The sequence below is a fragment of the Pollachius pollachius genome (genome assembly GCF_949987615.1).
Source record: "Pollachius pollachius genome assembly, chromosome: 9".
Lineage (NCBI taxonomy): Eukaryota > Metazoa > Chordata > Actinopteri > Gadiformes > Gadidae > Pollachius > Pollachius pollachius.
This window is the reverse complement of record NC_136942.1, coordinates 13905703-13926150: the sequence shown is the minus strand read 5'-3', so window position 1 is coordinate 13926150 and position 20448 is coordinate 13905703. Positions and strand designations below refer to the sequence as shown.

General features: G+C 45.5%; 1 protein-coding gene across 4 annotated transcripts; it reads right to left on the bottom strand.

Annotated features, from left to right (window-relative positions):
* Nucleotides 1-588: 588 nt before the first annotated feature.
* Nucleotides 589-16357, bottom strand: LOC307080026 (protein arginine N-methyltransferase 8-B; the record flags this gene model as incomplete). Of its 4 annotated transcripts, none has more annotated exons than XM_079742589.1 (10): nucleotides 589-672; nucleotides 1369-1490; nucleotides 3627-3777; nucleotides 6728-6843; nucleotides 7810-7897; nucleotides 8219-8361; nucleotides 9511-9574; nucleotides 11725-11880; nucleotides 12493-12741; nucleotides 16289-16357. In XM_079742589.1, the coding sequence occupies 10 exons, from the start codon at nucleotides 16355-16357 to the stop codon at nucleotides 589-591; spliced, it is 1242 nt and encodes a 413-aa protein (XP_079598715.1). The 4 variants fall into 4 exon arrangements, with proteins under 4 accessions (XP_079598715.1, XP_079598716.1, XP_079598717.1 ...); XM_079742590.1 differs by having other exon boundaries at nucleotides 12493-12732; XM_079742591.1 differs by having other exon boundaries at nucleotides 12493-12723.
* Between the last annotated feature and the right edge of the window lie 4091 nt (nucleotides 16358-20448).

Below are 20448 nucleotides of genomic sequence, written 5' to 3'. Positions count from 1 at the left end.
TGAAACGAGGACTCACGGCAGAGACACATCAACTGTTACATGTACTATACACACACACACACACACACACAACTATTCCGTTCACTCACGTGGTGAAGTGCTGCAATTTCCCCGTATTTCAAGCAAATGGATTTAAATTGAAGGGTTTCTCTAACAAAGCGCTTCTCGAATGTATCAACACTTCAGGATGTTGAATGTTATGTTTAAACGGACAGTCAAAACAGACGGTCAACTAGCGGCTACATCACTCACATCTTACACATCAACAACCATCAACATGTATTGTAATGCAACGAGAATGGAAAACATTCGAAGATTCAAGAGGTGTTAACATTCAGAGTTGTCTCAAGTAACAGTCGGTTTGAAGAACCTCACACTCATTTCCTACAAGGTGCCATGGCCGCTGACATGCCATGCCTTCGCTGAAGCATTTATTATATTTTTGACCTGGACTAATCTCCTAGCACCTTCCTTAGTTTTGACCGTATCCCTTTTGTGCTTCTGGTCCGAAGGGGCAGGCGCACCCCTCCTCTCCCTCGGTGTGCTGTTTGGGGCTGACCCCTGACGACATCCTCCCGTACGCCCATCCTAGCGCATCTTGTAGTCGTGGGATATGGCTGCCTCACACAGCTGGCCCTTAAAATCCAGCTCAAAGGTGAAGTCCAAGTCACGCTGCATTGCCAGAGAGAGAAGCAGAGATGGGTGGAGAGAGAGAGGCAGAGAGAGAGAGAGAGAGAGAGAGAGAGAGAAAAAGTAAATGATGGAAAAATAGACAGGTTGAAAGAGAATAGGTGGAGAGAGAGAGAGGGGGAGGGAAGAGAGCAAGAGACGGATGAACCCATTTTGACCGAAACAAGATGAAAGATGATCATAATTCATGAAGCTAGGCTTCAGTGAGCAGGGGGTCAACTTGTGGACAAGAGCACAACATACTTACTCTGAATAAAATACACAGGGGGCATTTGTGTGTGTGTGCGAGTGTGCATGCATGCCTGCGTTTGTGTGTTGCGTGTGTGTGTGAAAGGGGCCGGGGATGGGCTGTTGAAACACGAGCAGCTCGGTTGCCCTGAAGGGTTAGAGGTCACAGAGCGACCAGCTCAGCGGAGGAATGTGTTTGTCTGCAGTGATAACACTAACACACATGCTCACTGCCGTTGAAAGCACAGGGAAGCTGTTCCCTCAGTAAGCTGCATTGATCGGAAAAAAAATCCTCTTGCTGCATTTATTCAAACCCGAAAGGATCCTACGAGATATCCTCATTTTAACTCCGTCATGCACCACACCTAGACGCACGTGCACACATTTGTATTCACAAGGATGCGCGTTGTACGCATTATGCGCACACATTGCAGCACCCCACTCACGTACGTTATTTTTCTCGTTGGGCTGCAGAGCGATGCTACCAGTGATCTCCTCCCCCCTCCTGACGGTCAGGTAGTCCTCCAGGTAGAAGACCGTCTGTTTCCAGTGAGTGTACGGAGCATCTGGAGCTGGGAAAGATAAGACACGACCAGTCCTGACCAGGTCTCCAAAGCCTTGTGGTTTGGGGTTATCGGCAGCAAAAAACAACATCCCATGTCCGTGTGTGTGAGCGTGTGCGTGTGTGTGTGTGTGTGTCTGTGTGGGTCTGCTGGCTGCCAACAGCTGACAGCCTGAAGAGCCGATACACAAACAAGTTTCCAACTTCCTGAACATCCGCTGATTACCCGTGAGGTCGATTCTACTGACAATTGACTTTCTATCCCGAGGCCACTATCTCCCCCCCTCCATCTCTTACCGCATGCCTCCTTTGTGAGCCGCTGACACTGTCGGCTAGTCGTCAGCATCACGGGTGCTGCGGCTGCTGCTAGCGTTAGCCCTGGCTCTGTTAGTGTGTGGCCGGGCGTGGAGACATTGACAGCTCCGCTCTGCTCTGCAATGCTAATTGAATAGGCGAGATGGTATATTGTGTTGTTCTCCTGAGCGGGAAGGAATTCTAATCTCTGGTGGGCCGCACATGGACATTTGCTACACGCACACACACCCGCCCACACACAGACACAGACAGACAGAAAGACAGACAGAGACAAACACACAGACAGAGACTAACACACACACAGAGACCAACACACACACAGAGACCAACACACAGACAGAGACCAACACACACACACAGACCAACACACACACAGAGACCAACACACACACAGAGACCAACACACACACAGAGACCAACACACACACAGAGACCAACACACACACAGAGACCAACACACAGACAGAGACCAACACACAGACAGAGACCAACACACACACAGAGACCAACACACACACACAGACCAACACACAGACAGAGACCAACACACAGACAGAGACCAACACACAGACAGAGACCAACACACACACACAGACCAACACACACACAGAGACCAACACACACACAGAGACCAACACACAGACAGAGACCAACACACACACAGAGACCAACACACACACAGAGACCAACACACAGACAGAGACCAACACACACACAGAGACCAACACACACACAGAGACCAACACACACACACAGACCAACACACAGACAGAGACCAACACACAGACAGAGACCAACACACAGACAGAGACCAACACACAGACAGAGACCAACACACAGACAGAGACCAACACACACACAGAGACCAACACACACACAGAGACCAACACACACACAGAGACCAACACACACACAGAGACCAACACACACACAGAGATAAACACACCCAAGAGACAAACACACCCACACACTCAGACACAAACTAACCAAATCAGAAAGTTTGATTCCCTTCGTTCTCCCAACTGTATTCTAAAGTCAGTTAAGCGTTTGGCAGCGATGGGGGAAAAAACGCTGAGGAAGCAGTTTTTTTAGGCTAGCGATATAGTGTCAGTCAACATATTTCATGGTTGTCTTGTTGGGCACTAAATTACTAATACATCAACAATGCAATAATAAATCAAACATGGAAGTACTTATTACGCTAACTATAAGGGTGATGACTGAGTTATTCTTCAATACCTTATTCATCCACTAGAGGTCAGTCATAGTCCGCATAGCATTAAAAAAAAATACACAACCCGCTGTTCATTGAAAAAACCGCCCTCCGGTTCTTTGGTGACATTTTGTTCTCTGGTCAAGGGGCTTTTAATCAGGAACCTCATTTAAAAGAGACCCTTTATAAATGAAACTCCTTCTGGGCCTTGTGGAAGGATGGCAGAGATCAGAGTGCTGCAACCTGCCTGAGCACATGAGGGCCTGCAGGAGTTGCCGGTCCCTCTAGTCTAACTACACTCTTCCACAAGGGCTAATTATAAAGATGGCCCCTGGTCAGACACGGCTGCACAGTAAGAAGAGTGCTGTACTCTGCAGATAACGCAGTGCTTAACTGTTTGAGAGTGGATAGGGGCTCCTCTGAAACCTCCATCTGTTCAGAGAAGAGAGAGGAACCACTCACCCACTTTAGTGATTTTTAACAAAGGAACTAAGTCCGTTCCATCTGTATATTCCTCTGTGTGTGTGTGTGTGTGTGTGTGTGTGTGTGTGTGTGTGTGTGTGTGTACACCATCACCAGAGTGTTCAGCTCCCCCCCCCCGCATTCCTACAGTCCTACCGGTTGAGAAGCCGGTCTTCTTGTGACACTTGGTGAACTCTATGTTGAAGTAGGTGACCAGGGCGTGGACGTAGTCGTTCCTCTGGATCTGCAGGCAGAAGGCCGAGGTGAAGGACAGGTCCTCGGCCTTCACCGTGTAGATGTCCACCTCCTGCACACACATAGATCAGACGTCAGCAGGACACTCCACACCTCGGGCGATCCCGCCCCTTCAAACATCACAGAGCTGATCCCTGTACGTTCCCATCCATGATGTAAAACACCATTAAGAACACTAGAGCAAAAGGGCATTGATCTGATTTTCATCGATTTATTCATGGACAGACCCACATAAACCCTTTTCTTTTTCTCACGCTACCTGCCTTCTCCATGCGTGCAATCTTCACACCTCCAGTGGCTTATTTCCGTGATATTCCTCCCCTTATTCTGAAGGAAAACACTGTGGATGGGGGGGGGGGAGGGGGAAGGAGAGCAGGAATCTGGATGGGTAATGAGCCCCATATGAAACACTAAAAGCCCCGAGGGCAGGAACCACATGAAACAGCCCGCACCTTGCAACTCACAGCCAACTAAAGGCCAAAGCCATGGCGAGGAAGAGGTGCGGAGGAGTCACTGGGGGGCTTCGAGGACATGAGAATCAAAGTATTCTTTAAGTATTCTCTGGTTTTGAAGGTACTGGTCAAACTTCATCCCTGTGTCTTTATGTTTTATCCGTGTGTATGTATTTTATATTTCAACGTCGTCTGGTTTCGATTCCCTAACCATTTGTGTCCGAGGCCGTCCCGGATGAAATTACCCTGGCGACGCCTGCAGTTGCTGGGGTCATTCCGCCCTGACAGCACGCAGGGTAAACACATTTGGGTTTGTAGCACTATCACACGCTGTTATCTATTCAGCACTCCGGGCGTGACGGGACGCTGCTGACGGATGACATATTTACCGGAGGGGAAACATTTTGCCCATGTTTGTTGGGTAATAAAAATGTAAAATGATGCGCCCGTCAGAATCTTCACATAAAAGCTGCTTTCCACAAAGCCCACACCTCGCAAATCACAATCCAGCTGCAACCATATAATACTATTTATTTGAAAACTTTCAAATTGGAAACTAAGTAAGTTTCAAAGTTTGGTTGCCGCCTCGGCTGAAAGGTGAACGACAAAAACAGGCTCCACCTCAATCAACCCAGACAAAATCACTCTCAGACTGCCAACCCTACAGTCATTCTCTTCGCCTGTTTCCCCAGAAAGGCGGCAGCCTTTGAAAGGATCGGGTTACAATGGAGCTTGCCATTTGTCCTTAAGGCGGCAAATTGATCAAGGCACGCATGATTGCACGCAGCGGGTGGTCTCGCTATTGGTGGGTAAAGATTTTGAGGGAAAATTAAGTAAGGGTAATACATGAAGGTCAATGAGTGCCTCACATGAAGCACAATAACAGCAAAACAACGTCTAGACGGGTGGCATTGGTATGCATTGTTAGTAAGCCCTGGTTCAGTGGTATTAGCGCAGCTAAGGTCACGGACAGAGCAACAGGGAGCGTGTGGCACGATCATCATGTTACACTGGACACACTGTTCCTTGTCCTTTGTTTAGTCATGCCTGATGTAACCGTGTTGAAATGTTGTTGCTTGTGTTGTAGTGACATTCAGGTTCCAACTCGAACCACATGTGCCATTGCAGTCTCACTAGGATGCAGAATGCTGTCCTAATGCAGCAGGTATTTTTGTTTGAGGAGAACATGACGTCTTATTTTGAGAGAGAACATCTTGTGTGTCAAGAGAGCCATGTAGCTACTCTCCTTGCTTCTATCACAGCTAACGATTTGTCAAAATTGAGTGTCCTCTGTGAATAGTCATAATAGTTGGAGTGAGAACAGGTCCTGATTCACAGTGGGTTCAAATGAGTATTGCTTTTATCATGGTTCACCACAGGCTGTGGGACCTTGATGAAACCAGCTGAATGGAATCAAAGTATGGGTGATTAATAAATGAGAGAGAGGTCATTAAAGGGGAATCCAAATATCACTTGTACACTGGTTTGAATTAGCTGACTCCCTCTTTAGGTTAAACGCGCATTAAAGACCTTTTCAGAGAGGCCTAATTGTGAGATAGCCTAAAAACAGGTCTTTCTATGAACTAGGGCACAGGGAATAGACTGAGGCCACGCCCACACGGAGCCGAAACGGGCGAAAACGATCCGGTTTTGTTTTATGCGGTTCAGGAATATCTCCGTAAAGATGGATTCATTGTGAAACCGCATTGAGCTGTAGAAACGCTCTAGTAAATATTCAAGGCGCTGGTTCTCCACAGAAAAAAGTGGAGCGCATCAAGCCTGCGCGCATTAAGGCTGCGCGCTGTATACAAACATTCAGTCACGAGGAGATTCAACCTTTTAAATTGAGCAGAAACACTTAATAATATAATAATAAATACTTTAATGTACAGTTAGTAATTAAATGTATCAAGGGGCTGTATTTAAAGCTACAAAGAGAATACAAATAAAAAAATATATAAAACATTCAACGCAACTCTGACGTCGCCCAGCTGGTGGGGGGACAATGACGTCATCGTTTGCGTTTCAGGCGTCCACACGAATCCTATCCAGATATATTTGAAACCACCCTGGGACATGGTTTCAGAAATGTGCGGTTTGGGGCACCGGATCCGCCGGCTCCGTCTGGACGGTCGGCCGAAACGCACAAGACTTATGCGGTTTCACCGGGGCCTAAACTAGTGAAGATCACACTAATTGACTGTGGAACATGTGCCCTGGTTGTACAGATAATGAGCCAAACCATAATTAGTCTCACGAGCGACACCTGTGTTTGTCCTACGCTGACACTGCCGTGAAAAAGGTCTAGCTCACGCATAATCTGTGATTGGCTGACAACGTTCCCTCGGTTGCCTGCTAATTAAGCGTTGATGCGACACACCTTTTTTAAACCTGAGGGCATTTCTTAGTGGTGCTGCTAAGGGCTCTCCTTTAAAGACAATGTCAGCGTACTAGATTCAAGAAACGTAATTGGCATTGTGCAGCTGTGAGAGAAAACAACACAGTGAAATTAAGATGGCAAAATTATGACACGGAAATGGTGGTGCTCACCTTGACCAGGCAGGAGTTGGTCACCACCTGTTTGCTGTCCACGATGTCCACCAGAGGCTCCCTCATGGCCACGTTGCGTATGCACGTCATGTCGAACCCGTACACGTTCTCCCACCCTGTTTAAAAGACGGCGTCAAGATTTTCAAACCTCTCGGGACTCTCGAGGTAAATTCAGGTTAAGAGAGTTTACGACAGTGTGCTTGATTGTTCGATTTTTTCCAGCACCTCAGCAGCATGATTGTGCAGTTCTAGGATCAGACACCCTGTCAAAGTCACGGTAAGTCACGTCTCATTACACCTCCCCCCCTTGAACCCCCCCACCTCGCTCCGAAGCGATCCCTATTCATGGGTGCTGCATTATTCATGGGCGCTCCTCGAGGTACGGTCGGTGTGGGGTAAGCATTCCTAGTGTCACAACGTACAGAGGCTGCAGGTATTGAAGAGGTCATTACACCCCCCCCCCCCCCCCCCCCCCCCGTGAGGGGAAGTATAATGTGTTGTCTGTGCCACTAAGGCAATGTCCTGCTCAGACGGTCACAAATGACTACAGGACATTTCAGGAGGCTGCTCAGACCTCTGTCTGTAGGGACCAGAGGAACAAGCCCCCTAGTCTCCACCACCCATTCAATCTAACACTTTATGCTCACGCTTTTACCCAGATTCACATTTAATTATAAGAGGAAATATATAACCGGTTTTGGCAAGTGTTTTGCGATTCCCTCTGAAAATCCCTGTTTGATTGCATTGCATTGCTTCATCAGCAAGATTTGGTGGTGGGAACCACAGATAAAAAAATAAGTGGTCTGCTGCCAATTCTCCGTTTGCAGTAACAAGGTCTGAAGCCCAGCCCAGGGCCCTTACTGAGAGAGTGTGAAAAGCCTGTTGACTTAAGCTATTGACCGTAGCCTCCAGTGATGTACCTGTGAAAATGTGTGTGTGTGTGTACGTGTATGTGCTTGTTTGCTGTTTGTAGGTTAGCATAGGTGTTAGTGTGTGTGTGTGTGTGTGTGTGTGTGTGTGTGTCTGTGTGTGTGTGTGTGTGTGTGTGTGTGTGTATCAGAGAGAGAGAGAGAGAGACTTACAGTGTATTTTGAAGTCTTTATACTGCCTGTCCTCTATGGCTACCACATAGAGTGCAGCACGGTCAGGGAACATTAATCCTCCTGGTTTCTGTGTGACGAATGAAGAGCACATAGAAGCCATCAATTACCCCTGGAAAGGAAAGGTCTTCATTCCACCTAAGACGGCATCTCATTTCACAGCCGCTGCCTGGGACACTTAGCTTGAGGTTTTGAATACAAATGGCCATTAAGCTACTTGCAGATTTCCATCATATTTTGTTTATGTGATCACGCGGCAGTTCTATCGTCTTGTTTCTGTTGCAGATTTAGCTACATTTCCATGAAGTGCTTTGACTGAATGAATGGCCCGCGAGTGTTCAAGGTATAAGCCAGACAGACAGATAGACAGAGAGAGAGAGAGAGACTTTACCAGCCACTTGTCCCTGGCGAAGATGACGGTGTTGAGCATAGACTCGTAGAAGAGGCAGTAGCCCATCCACTCTGAGATGATGATGTCCACCTTCTCAACGGGTAACTCCACCTCCTCCACCTTGCCTCGGAAGATGGTGATCACTGACGAAGCATAAACGTTGAGAGAACTTTTACATGCGCATACCCTGCTCATACCCTTATATAAAAAAAAACGGCTTATCCACATTGATGCCATAATGGTACTCTACAAGGAGTGTGTATGTGTGTGCGTGAGTGTGTATTTTCTGCGCATTTTCGCGTGGGTGTAGTAAATGCATACACGTGTTCTGTGATTGGAACAAATCGGCCTGTGCAGCAGATTCATACACATCCCAGCAGCCGTTCCTATTCCTCTAGAGCCAAGCAGCAGACCCACGCCTGGTTTCAGTCTGTCTGTCAGCCTGCCCCCTTGATCCCTGCTCTGAATAGTTTGCCCTGATTCCCCCCAGTTTTGTCCAAATGACTTATGAACCCTGTCACACTAACCAGAAATTGCTTCCCGGCGTATTCTTAGGCCTTGATGTGCTGGGAAAGGCTCGCTGAGCGGGGGGAAAGGCGATGTGTTTATTAGGCACGGGTCTGGAGTGTACAGGTGCACACTTTGCTGACACTCTGTTTATTTATAGACTCATTATTCAGAAGACGCGCCACCGCCAGGTTAGTCTGACAGCATGAATCCGATAATTTCATGTTGTTGCAGGGAAAGCGTGCAGGGAAAGCGTGCTCATAATGTTTCTGTCAATGTCTATTTGAGTTACAAGCCAATATACTTGTTAAAAACAAAAACAACATTAGCAAGACATTAAGCAGGGACGAATTGACAGGGTGAAAAAAGAGAGCTGAACCTCATTCCGCATGTTACGTAAGCTTGGCTAGGGAAACACCCTCACACGTACAGGCTCTCAAACACATTTGTCAATGGGTTCATACATCTATAGTCAGCGGCAACCACATGTCCCCATCACACATATATCTGTCTTTTCTCTCTATTGACAGGGAAAAAGAGAGATGAATCTCATGCTGCATGTTACGTAAGCATTGTTAGGGCATAACGCACACACACACACACAGGCTCTCACACACACTTGTCATCGGGTCATACATCTGTAGTCAGCGGTGACCATATGCCGCCCTTCCCCCTCCCCCCCAGACCCAATACTGTGGGGACGATCTTGCACTGTGTAATGGCTTGTGAAATCGGTAGAGGCAGTGGCCCCTGCAAAGGAAATGGCCCCCCATTGAAGATCTTACCGCTGTCCAGGTGGTTGGACTTGATGATCCTCTCTGAATACTCTGATATGCTGGAACACTCAATCTGGGAGAGAGAGAGAGAGAGAGAGAGAGAGAGAGAGAGAGAGAGAGAGAGAGAGAGAGAGAGAGAGAGAGAGAGAGAGAGAGAGAGAGAGAGAGAGAGAGAGAGAGAGAGAGAGAGAGAGAGAGAGAGAGAGAGGTCATGCTGATGCAAGATAGGAGCCTCGTAAAAGCCAAAGACAAAAATAAAAGAGACATAAAAGCCTATTCCTCCTGAGTTTTGTGCAGCAGACTGGCGAGACCTGAGGCCAACAACAGGCTATTGTCCCTATCACAGCCCTTCAGCCCAGTTAATGAAGTGAGTAGAATCACCGGACGACACCTGCTGAGTCTCAAACCTCTACCTCCTTCAAATGCCCTTCAAGAAATTCCTTCTTTCTTGCCTTACTTCCTTACTATCTGTTTCCATTGCTTCATTCCTTGCAATTTCCTTCTTTCATTACAGGTGTTTGTTTGCTTGTCTTTCTTTCTTTCTTTCTTTCTTTCTTTCTTTCTTTCTTCATACCAGGGACTTGTGACTGTCAGGATTGTTTGAAGTAGGGTGGGAAAACATGTTGCACACTCGTTTCACATCACTACAACTATGCAAGCTGCTCGATTTCCATTTTTGGGTCAGCCCCAACTCCGATTGCAGCGTCCTTGATTCTCAGCGGGAGAACCCATTAAAAGAGACCCTTTTTCCAAGAGAAACAATCCAGGGACTGATTCTAGTGAACAACAAAAGATGTACAGACAGGTTTGGAAAGGTGTGCGGGTAAAATCCTCAACAGTGGTGTTGTGTTTTTCATATTCAGTTTAGACATATACAATGCTCAAGACTGCACGCTGAAACCTGACTTTAGCATAGCTGTGACGATGGCCTTGGATGATCGGCATAAGCCTGCATATGTGTCTAGAAGCATAACCCTATCCAGTAGAATGTGGACACTGCCTATTGGCTGTTGTCTCTGTCTATCAACTGGAGGATTGGCCAACAGCCATGCTGCTTTGTGCGTACCTGTGTCAAGTGTTCACCTGAGTCTGTGAGCATGTATTGGAAATGCGTACGTTTAGTCTCAATGTTTTGCATGAGAGCCATGGGACAGTCCAAGCTCGATTGAATAAAAACAATCATCATGTCATATTCGATTCGCATTTGATCCAAGGGAGAACATTTTCTTTTGTAATTCTAGAGTAATGAAATTTCTAGAGTAATTTATTTTTTTGGCAATCTCCCATGTAAATGTTTCAGGCGAGGAGGTAGTGACGCTGCAGAGCTCTATACAAGCACTCAGGATGGGTGCATCAGCCCCGGTAGCACTCTCTCTCTCCACGCTTCAGCAGAGCTGCTCACCAAGCCGACGTCATTGTGCGAAAGACTGCCACAACACAAAAGGCATGGCTGGTCATGTATGGAATTGATATTTGAAAACGGGACGTATATACCGAGAGGGACAAAGATGTTGAAGAATAACGGGGAGACGAGAGCTGCAGAAAGAGCTGTCATAGCAAACGCATGGGGCATTGATTTTGTCTATTAAACATAAACATTTCAACACGTCCTCTGCGTGTCTGTGCGGTTCTCTCAAGACCCTGGTGTGTGTATCCATCAAGTGTACTTTGGATACCATTTAATGGACAGCTCTGCTTTCTACTCACTCACCACGCCTGAGAAGTGGCAGCTAGGGGAGATCTCAGACTGTCAATCAGTGCGAGAGGGAGGGAGAGACTGTTCAATAAGTCATACCGAGTTAGATGAAGAGCAGAAACACAATGACTCATCGATGTGTTAATGAAAACCGATTGAGTGTGCACGGCTCATGCTGACGTGTGCTCAACTTTGCAACAACGTGCTTTTCTGCTCTCTGTGAATCTGTCTCACTTGCTTACGCTCTCTCTCTCTCTCTCTCTCCCTAACACACACACATGCTCTCTCTGTCTGTGTCAGTCAGTCGGTTAATCGGTCAGTCAATAAGTCAGTCAGTCAATGTCTCGCTTAATCCCCCACTCTCACACACAGATGCTCTCTTTTTCTGTGTGTCCCTCAGTCAGTTAATCAGTGTGTCACTCACTCATTCACTCACTCACTCACTAACACACACAAACGCACATGGCTCTGAGCAGCAGAGTGCAGCCTGTGCGGGGATCCTGATGGAGAGTGACGGTGCCTCTCACCCCGTACACGTGCTTGGCTCCGGCCTTGGCTGCGAACATGGAGAGGATCCCCGTCCCGCTGCCCACATCCAGCACCACCTTGTCCTTGAAGGCATGCTTGTTGTGGTACATGGAGTTCCTGTAGGCCAGGGTCCGGACCTCATCCTTCAGCATTTCCTTATGGGAAAGGCAGGAGGACAGGGAACAATTGAGGTCAGGGGGAAAGACCATAAGGGTAGCATTCATTGTTCAGATAGAGTTGTCTTTATCTCTTTATGGTTGCCAGATGCTGGACCAAGGGTTTGGTGGTTTCACACATGTTTGTAGTTCAAGAGAAAAAAAGTGGGGTCTGTTCAATTCCACTATACTCAGGCTAATTCTTTGCGATTGTAACTTATAAAAAGTTTGTTGCTGAATAAGCTCTACAAGTCTCAATTTCAGCAGTGTGTGTGTGTGTGTGTGTGTGTGTGTTTGTGTGTGTGTGTGAGTGTGTGTAATTGAGAAGCAAAAAGTACTTAAACCCTACTTGACCTACATGGTTAAAATAGAACTATCCTTATCTTACAGATCCCTCTTTAGAGTTGATAAAAGCGGACATTTCTTTGTTCCCCGCTCTCCCCTCTCTATCTATAGTTTCGATCTTTTCATTTCGGTGGGAATTCAAAGTTCAACTTCATTTAAGTCTGTGTAAAATAGTTAGCCACCAGTTGGTCGGGCACGACTCATCCCTTTTGCTACCAATAAATCCATCTCAGTGCCCAGCATATCCATCAGACATGTCCGCTGTACCTCATGGATACCAAAGTGGGCGTAGGAGTCAAAGTAATAGTCTCTCGAGGTCATCTCTTCTGGGTTGAGGAGCTTGGCCATCTTCCCCCTACCAGGAGAGCTGGGCAGGCTGGCCCCATGGGGGCTGTGTGTGGAGTGGGACGGCCGTGCCCCCGGCTGGACGGAGGGCACCGGCCTGGGCAGAGGGCTGGGCTGGGTCGACCGGGACTGGATGATGCGGATTGGCTGCTGCGGTGGAGGCTGTGGTGGCTGCAGGACGGGGATCAGATGAAAGGGATATGGGAAGAGGAAATGAGGAAAGAAGGAAACAAATGAAAAAGAAAAGGAAGAAAGGCGACAAATGCATTAAAACGAAAGTCAGAGCAAATAGAAGCAGCGAAGCAGCAAAAGAAACGACAGAATGACAGAAATAAAGATCCAAAAGTAAATAGAAATAAAGAACAGGAAGAAATGAATGACAGAAAGAAGATAGAACCGAAAGTATAGGCATGACAGAAAGAAAGAAAGAAAGAAAGAAAGAAAGAAAGGAAGAAAGAAAAATATCAAAACACCTTAACTGCTGACAGTGTCTGTTAAAAGTCAAAGCTCCTCTAACGTGGAGGGTATAACATATTTCCTCAGGCGATGTTATGTGTCAGCAAGAGGAAACGAGATCCTTGTCATTCACCTCACACCGGTATATGGACGAAGCCACTGGTGCCTCTCAGGCTTGATATCAATCAGTGTGAAGGACGTCTGAGGACCACCAACACAAATAAAGACCACGAAAGAGAGAATACAGAAAGAAGGTAGGAAGACTAGACAGTGAAAAGCTGCCAAAATGTTCAGATAAAGACATTGTCACATCTGTTCTCTCTGTCTGCAACCTTTGCATCGCCTCATTAACTGCAATTACAGTGCATACCTCTCATATTTTATTGTAGCAAGGGACGATGCTACAGGCCACCTAGGTGGCTGCCACCTTCCATCTAGGGGGTCTTTACTGGGCTCCTCCGAATCAGAGACACAGGGTGTAGATGTTGAAACCAGTTTATTGCTGAGTTTTGATTACAATGGTACACAGAGTAGGCAATCCATGCCGCCATGAAGGAGGTCTCCTGAGTGTGTGCATTGATGGCTGGTTAAAAGGGGACATATTATAGCACACGCCCCAGGTGTGGGCGTGTGCACCTAGATGTGTGCTGGATAGATCAGTCTACCAGCCTACCCAGTGGACTGTATCAAATGTTAGTCATCTATCCGTAATACATCTAGGTGGACAGGCCCCCCTGCGATGTCTTAAGCTGCACATTTTCAAAACGGCTTGTAATGGCTAATCACACTCACACCTGGTGGTATAATATGTCCCCTAACCTGTGTGCATGATTGTCCAATGCCCCACATGTGTGAATCCCACCCAGCCCCAGAGTCCAACAAGAATGTTTCCCCACTACAACTTATATTTGTCATTCTCCCTGCTTTTTCAATCAACCACAAGGGGCCAGTCCTTGATGCACCTGCAGGCATGTTCAATAGAGGTTGTCTTTTTAACATAACAGTATCTGCAGTTTTACCCTTCAGATCCAGATTGGTAAACAATGAAGTGAGAACACAACCGTTTTCCCTGATGTTTAGGTTATTAGCGGAGCGCAGCAGTGCAGAATCTTGTATAGGATAAAGGCTGTGTCAAACAATGTTGGCTCAAGAGATTTTGGATGAGTGCTTGACCTTATATCATTTTAAAGGTGCTCTAGGTACGATTTAAGTTTTATATTTATATGCAATTTGCTAGAAATATCATAGCCATCTGTCAGTGAGGGAAATGCGCCATAGGAATATCTGGCTCGAGTTGACTGCGCCTGACTCTGTATGAGCCAATTTAGTTTGGAAACAGCTCCCGGCTCATTTATGTCCAATCAGGGCATCTCTCTCATGACTATTCCTCATCCGCAATCAAAGATGTGTGAAAGGCAGCACTTCTCAATGGAGGAGAAACGTAGCAAGGGCTCAGAGAGTGAAGTGACTTTCGAAATCTTGCTTTCTTACCTTCTTTTCTGCTCTCTTTTAACAAATCTCCATTCATACCTACAGCAGTTATAAAGGATATCAACTGGCAGACATCATCTTGAAGCAGCATCGATCATAAAAAAAGAAACCATTATTTCTTTCTTCTTTCATTTTCCTAAAACACACTCAAATCCAAAGTGAGAACCCTGATGCCTAAATGTTCACTGCCTGAGACATATCTGTATGAAGGCTTAACCCTAGGACAATGATGTAAAAGTATCCACAGATTGGTAACATAATTGGTTTGAATTGTTACATGACGTATTCAAATAATCTCAAGACATGTATGCTTCCTTGAATATTGCAATTCATATGCAGTTCTTCCTTCTTTCACTCCAAAATTGAAAAAGACTTAACATGGTTAAAAGTCAGTATCACACTCAAGAAGACAATTCTATTTAAAATAAATATATAGTTTGAATAGGCTGGCTGCCAGCCCATAATGCTAGTTATTAATATTGATATGAGAGAGAGAGAGAGAGAGAGAGAGAGAGAAAGAGAGAGAGAGAGATCAGAGGGGAACTGGATACAGGATGATGTATCAGGGCTGAGCAGCTGCAGCCAACGTAAGTGAGAGAAGTCAGTAAAACGAAGAGTGTGGCGAATGCCCTTGTGTCCGACCTGGGAGATGAGTAAACACATTTCAGCTCCTATTCCTGACAGGAGAGGAATCCATTTAGAGTTTGTCGTTTTACCGCACAAGGACTGCTGTCTTGATGTGTTCTGTCTCTGTGTTTGGAATGTCATAGCCTAACCTTGACCATGCACGTGGTTATTTTGGACAAAAATAAGAACATTTGTATTTTTTTAATATAAAATAAATATGCTTATTGTTATTATTATTACATTGAAGCTATTGAATTAGTATGATTTGCTCTTGCTATTATTACTTATGTTGCTGACTGTTTTAGTTGAGTGGTTTTTGGCCATGTATATGGTAGCTACTATGCTGAGAGGACATCTATATTTCATTTGGAAAGCTTCTCTAAGTAACAGTCGGGATTAGAGAGAACCGCTGTAAATGTAGTGTGCTGCCAACATGGCGATTAGGAGGAAGGGGAAGCAGCCGGCGATGTCAACCTGTAATGCATCAGGAGCCTGTGCTGTGTAGCCTCAAACTGAAAGGCTGAAGTTGCGGCTGAGTGTCCAGGAATGTTGGAAGAAGGCTCAGTAGAAATACACAAGCTGTGCAGGAACTTTTTTGCATGGGCATATTTCTGTGTTGAACCAACTTTGCAATTGACGTGCATTGCATGACGGCTGATTCCTCGTCAAGACAAGACTGCATCTTAAAAGCTGCTATTTGACATTGTCTGTGGCTCAAATTGGCTCTGTTTTGCTCGAAGCATCAACTCTCTGTAGCGTCTGGAGTGTGTAGCAACAGGAGTGCTGCAGCACCCTGGACAGCGCATGGTTTCTCGCTGCAGCGAATTCAGCATCAGATAGGCACTTAACATAAACCCGGCTGTCCTACCCCCTTGCCCGGTTAATCTCACATTGTAACAACAGGTCAACGGGACAACGTCCACGAACTACAGCATTCAATCAGCCTCCGCCGTTTATTTGACCGTGTCTGTGCTATCCGTTTAGGGGCATTTACTATTTCAATTCCCCACACTTTATAAATTATGAGATAGACTCCTATCAGCTCATTCGACTCACTACTCTCCAGAACCGTAAGCACAGTTATTAAGCTGCCACGTTTTCCTTTTCCTTTTTCAAATACATAAAGTGCATTTCTCCCACTCACCTCATTGCTGTCCGACTCCGCCATCTTCCTCCGGAGGAGCATGCAGCGGGAGGAGTGCTTCATTCCCATAAGAGCCAACTTACACGCTCCGCTCGATAGAAATAAAAATGGTTAAGCAATGCCTTTCTGTTAGCTTTTACGTGTTCTAAACATGGAGGAAACGTTTCATGAAACGTGACCTGAAGTCTGAAAGACACCTTGAACTACACACAAAGTCCCCCCCCCCCCCCCCCCAACCCGCTTCCAAAAAAATCACAACGGCTGCGAGGAAGTCATCGTAAGTTCACGGTTCAAAAGTTGTCCTGTAGCCTCGGAGGACATGGTGGCATCGTTGTCCTTTATCTCAGAGGACAGAATGTGACAGGCGTTGATGTCCGGCGCTGTTTCATAGCTCGACCAAAGTGTGTGTAGCGATCCGAGGCGGGATTCTGTAGTAAGAAGAGAAGGAGATGTTTATATAGACTTTGATGGATTCTCGTGCAGCAACGTTGTTTCTATAAATAGCCCCGCGCGCTGTCATCGACTGTTACAACCGCTATAGTGGTTTGGCCAACGCATATTTAATGTCTCCGATACTTACAAATACGTTATGTTTGAAGGGTGTTGCGTTGCGGTAAATGTTACCATGATTGCTTTGCCGGTGACTGTCTTGCGTGTGGTTCCATCCCGTCCAGTATGAGATCTTTGTGATGTGCCTCCTCGTTTTACGACAGTGGAGTGTATACAGAGTTAACGCCAGCTCCCAGAAAAAAGTTGAACTTCCCACCTAACCGAGATGAGAGAATGTGGAATCTGTGTTCAGGTTAGTGGCAAAGGACGAGCACCAGTAGAAATGGCAGCAGCACTCCTGACCGTCATAGAGGGCAATGCCTGCTCGATCCCTCCAGGTTTTGTGTGGTCCCAGGCTATCTCCCGTTCTTTCTTTTTTTTTTCCTTCTCCGAGCTGTCATGTTGTAGTCCTAATGCAATATCTGTCTAACGCGACCGTTGTTGTGTTTATAACTGAAGTAGGCCTATGCAGGCTTTATACTGCCATGTCAATCTAGTTGCAATATGGGAATCCTTGCATAATAGAGATGCACGGATATGACCTTGTCACTGATCTATTCCAAGTCCTAAAACTTCTTGCCAATATGGTCCAGAATTTGTAAATGCATAGATGTTTATTTTAATATGTGACATGTTTGAAATGGCTCTGGCCTGGGTTTTACATATATGCAGCTATTAAAACGTACACCATTTTTTTGATGCAAACGTTCATCAGGCTGCATAGGTCAGTAAATATTGATGATCAGATCTGTAATATGTATTCTATATACTAGTAACTAACCCTACATAGTATATTAAATGGTTGCATAGTTCCTGCTTTGTTTCAATTTATATTTCTGCCTGGTTGATATCAAGGCCATTTTTGCTCATGTGTAGCCTTAGATAGCAAAGATACTGCATGGCTTCTAAATATAAAACACAAAAATCAGCTTGCCCTAAAATTCATGAAGTCTATTTTCAGAGAATGTCCTCTTCGCCCACCTAAGCCCTATACTTATACCACTCCCTGCATTATTTAATATAACCAAGCAGGCTGGCTGGCAGACAGAAAGATAGATTGGCTGGCAGACAGACAGGTAGGAGTGCAATTCAAACAGATAGGGAGGCAGGAAGATGAGCAGATAGGCAGAGAGACAGACATATAGGCTGTTAGGCAGGCAGATAGGCACACCGACAGACAGACAGACAGACAGACAGACAGACAGACAGACAGACAGACAGACAGACAGACAGACAGAAAGACAGTTTGGCAGGCATGTAGGCCGATGAACAGATAGGCAATAAGGCTGACAGACAGACAGACAGACGGATAGGCAGTTAGGCAGGCATATAGGCAGATGAACAGATAGGCAGTTAAGCAGAGAAGATAGGCAGACAGACAGGTAGGTAGGCAAACAGAAAGAAGGATTGTCAGTTCAAAAGGCAGACAGGCAGTTTTGCAGGCAGATAGTCAGACAAAGAAGCAGACAGATAGAAAAGCAAGCTATCAGATAAGTCCCAGCCAGTCAAGCAGGAACCAGTGCATCAGTACTAGAACATGATAGGCAGTTATTGTGTTGCATAATGCCCACCAACACACCTGTTATATCCATAGGGCTCCGTGTGTGTCCTGAGCTTCTAGCCACACGCCTGCTCATATGGAACTGAATTCAGGCATGCATGCAAACACGCACGCACACACCACCCTGCACGCACACGCACACAATCACACCCACCCTGCACACACATACACACACACACACACATTATGATCCATTTAATGACAGCAAATTGGTTTTGGTATCAGTAGATCAGATATTTTTGATAAGGTCTCGCCGTGTATTGTATTCTACTTAGAATCTCTGAAAGTGACATTTCTCTTGGAAGGAGAATACCAAAGGGACACGTGTGATTAAGAAGGAGGCTTACATATTCCTCTGTGCATTACTTCAATGACTTACAAATGATTCGCCTTTTCAGCTCCAGAGCTACTTCCCGTTCAAGTGCATCTAAGATGTCTAAGATGCTTGAAAATGAAAATTTACCTCACTCCCCTTTCTTCTGATGTGCTTTTCAGTACATCAATACAGAGTGACAATGCTCTGTCTCTGCTTACTTAGCAACACAGGACAAAAGGGAAGAAAAACTCAATATTTTCTCTTTTGCTCTCTCTGGTTGGGTAGGAGGTAAATGCCTTATATTGTGCTTGCGAGTTTGTGTGTGTGTATGCATGTTTGTGCGTGCACTCATGTGTGCGCTTCTGCATACCTTTGACATATTTTCGCTGATTTTACAATGCAGCCTGCTGCTATAGTTAAATTGGGTCATACTAGTCATTTAGAGGTGAACTTGTATCATGTTTTCTGGAACACCAAGACCCAGATAGAAGGCAGCTTCTGAGCCAGCCAAGAGAAAGTGAATCAGTTCATTAAGGCATGAGCATACGCGAGACCTGAAATCTCTAAGGTTAATGGTGTGGACAGAGTCACTATTGCAATGCTTAAGTTAACACAAACACATTTTCGTTCTTCTTCAGAGTTAGATAAGTATCTGTGATTCCAAGAGTGGACGAATAAAAAATTACTTGTTGCTAATGGTTGTTATGGTCCCTCCCTTGTCTAAATTGCATCTGTTGTGTATCTTTGTTTGCTGCCAATATAGAATTGCTTTCTGTACCCACATTATAACTTGTACATATTCTAGTATCACACTTCCTCTGTGTGTTATACTGCGTGAAAACACATTTGGAATGTAGCTTGCGGATGAAAGTCTCAGTAGAGGGGAGCAAGGGGTAGAATATAAAGGACACCCATTGGCATACAAAACACCACTTCCAATTTGCCATGCCAGAGTGACTCGAAGTGGCACAATAGACAAATTTTTAATCAAAGACAAAAAATGGAGTCTGGCCACCCATACTGATTCAAAGGGATATTAGAAAATTCATGAATCGAGTATTCTTTATCCAGTATTATATCATATGTATCATGTATCATGGCATCATTAACAAACACAGACACACAGACACACACAGAAAGACACACACACACACACACACACACAAGCAGGGATGTGTGCACACCCACACACACACAAACACATTATTGTGATTTTACCTGAAAAATGTTACCAAAAATAGATAGGATTAGCTGTCATAATTGACTGTGTCAAGTTATTGATTGGAGCTATTTCCCAAGATTCAGAAGGGCAAGATTTGCTTGATTGTTATCGCCAAAATTATGTTCGGAGAATGATGAGCAATAGCTTGGCTCAGTGTTAGTCTTTTTCGACTCTCACAAATCAGACATTCAATTAACATATCAAGTCTAATTGCAGAGGAGCTCAAATCTGGGCGAAGGGGGCGTTTCACTTTCTTTCCATTTATATTTATTGCAACCAATCATGCTGCTTGATGAAAAAAGTGAGTCTCAAGGTTTCAATTCAACACTGTAGGCCACTCATTAAAATCTCCTTCTAAAAGCTTAATTTCCTCATGGTTTCTGGTTTTCAACCAAGGTTCTGGGCTGTCTCCCCCCATAGGGTTTGCTATAACACAGCAGGACTGCTGGATCCTAGATTGGTATTTTCTGGCCTCACCTCAAATGCCCTCATTTAGGTCACCGTCTGTAGAG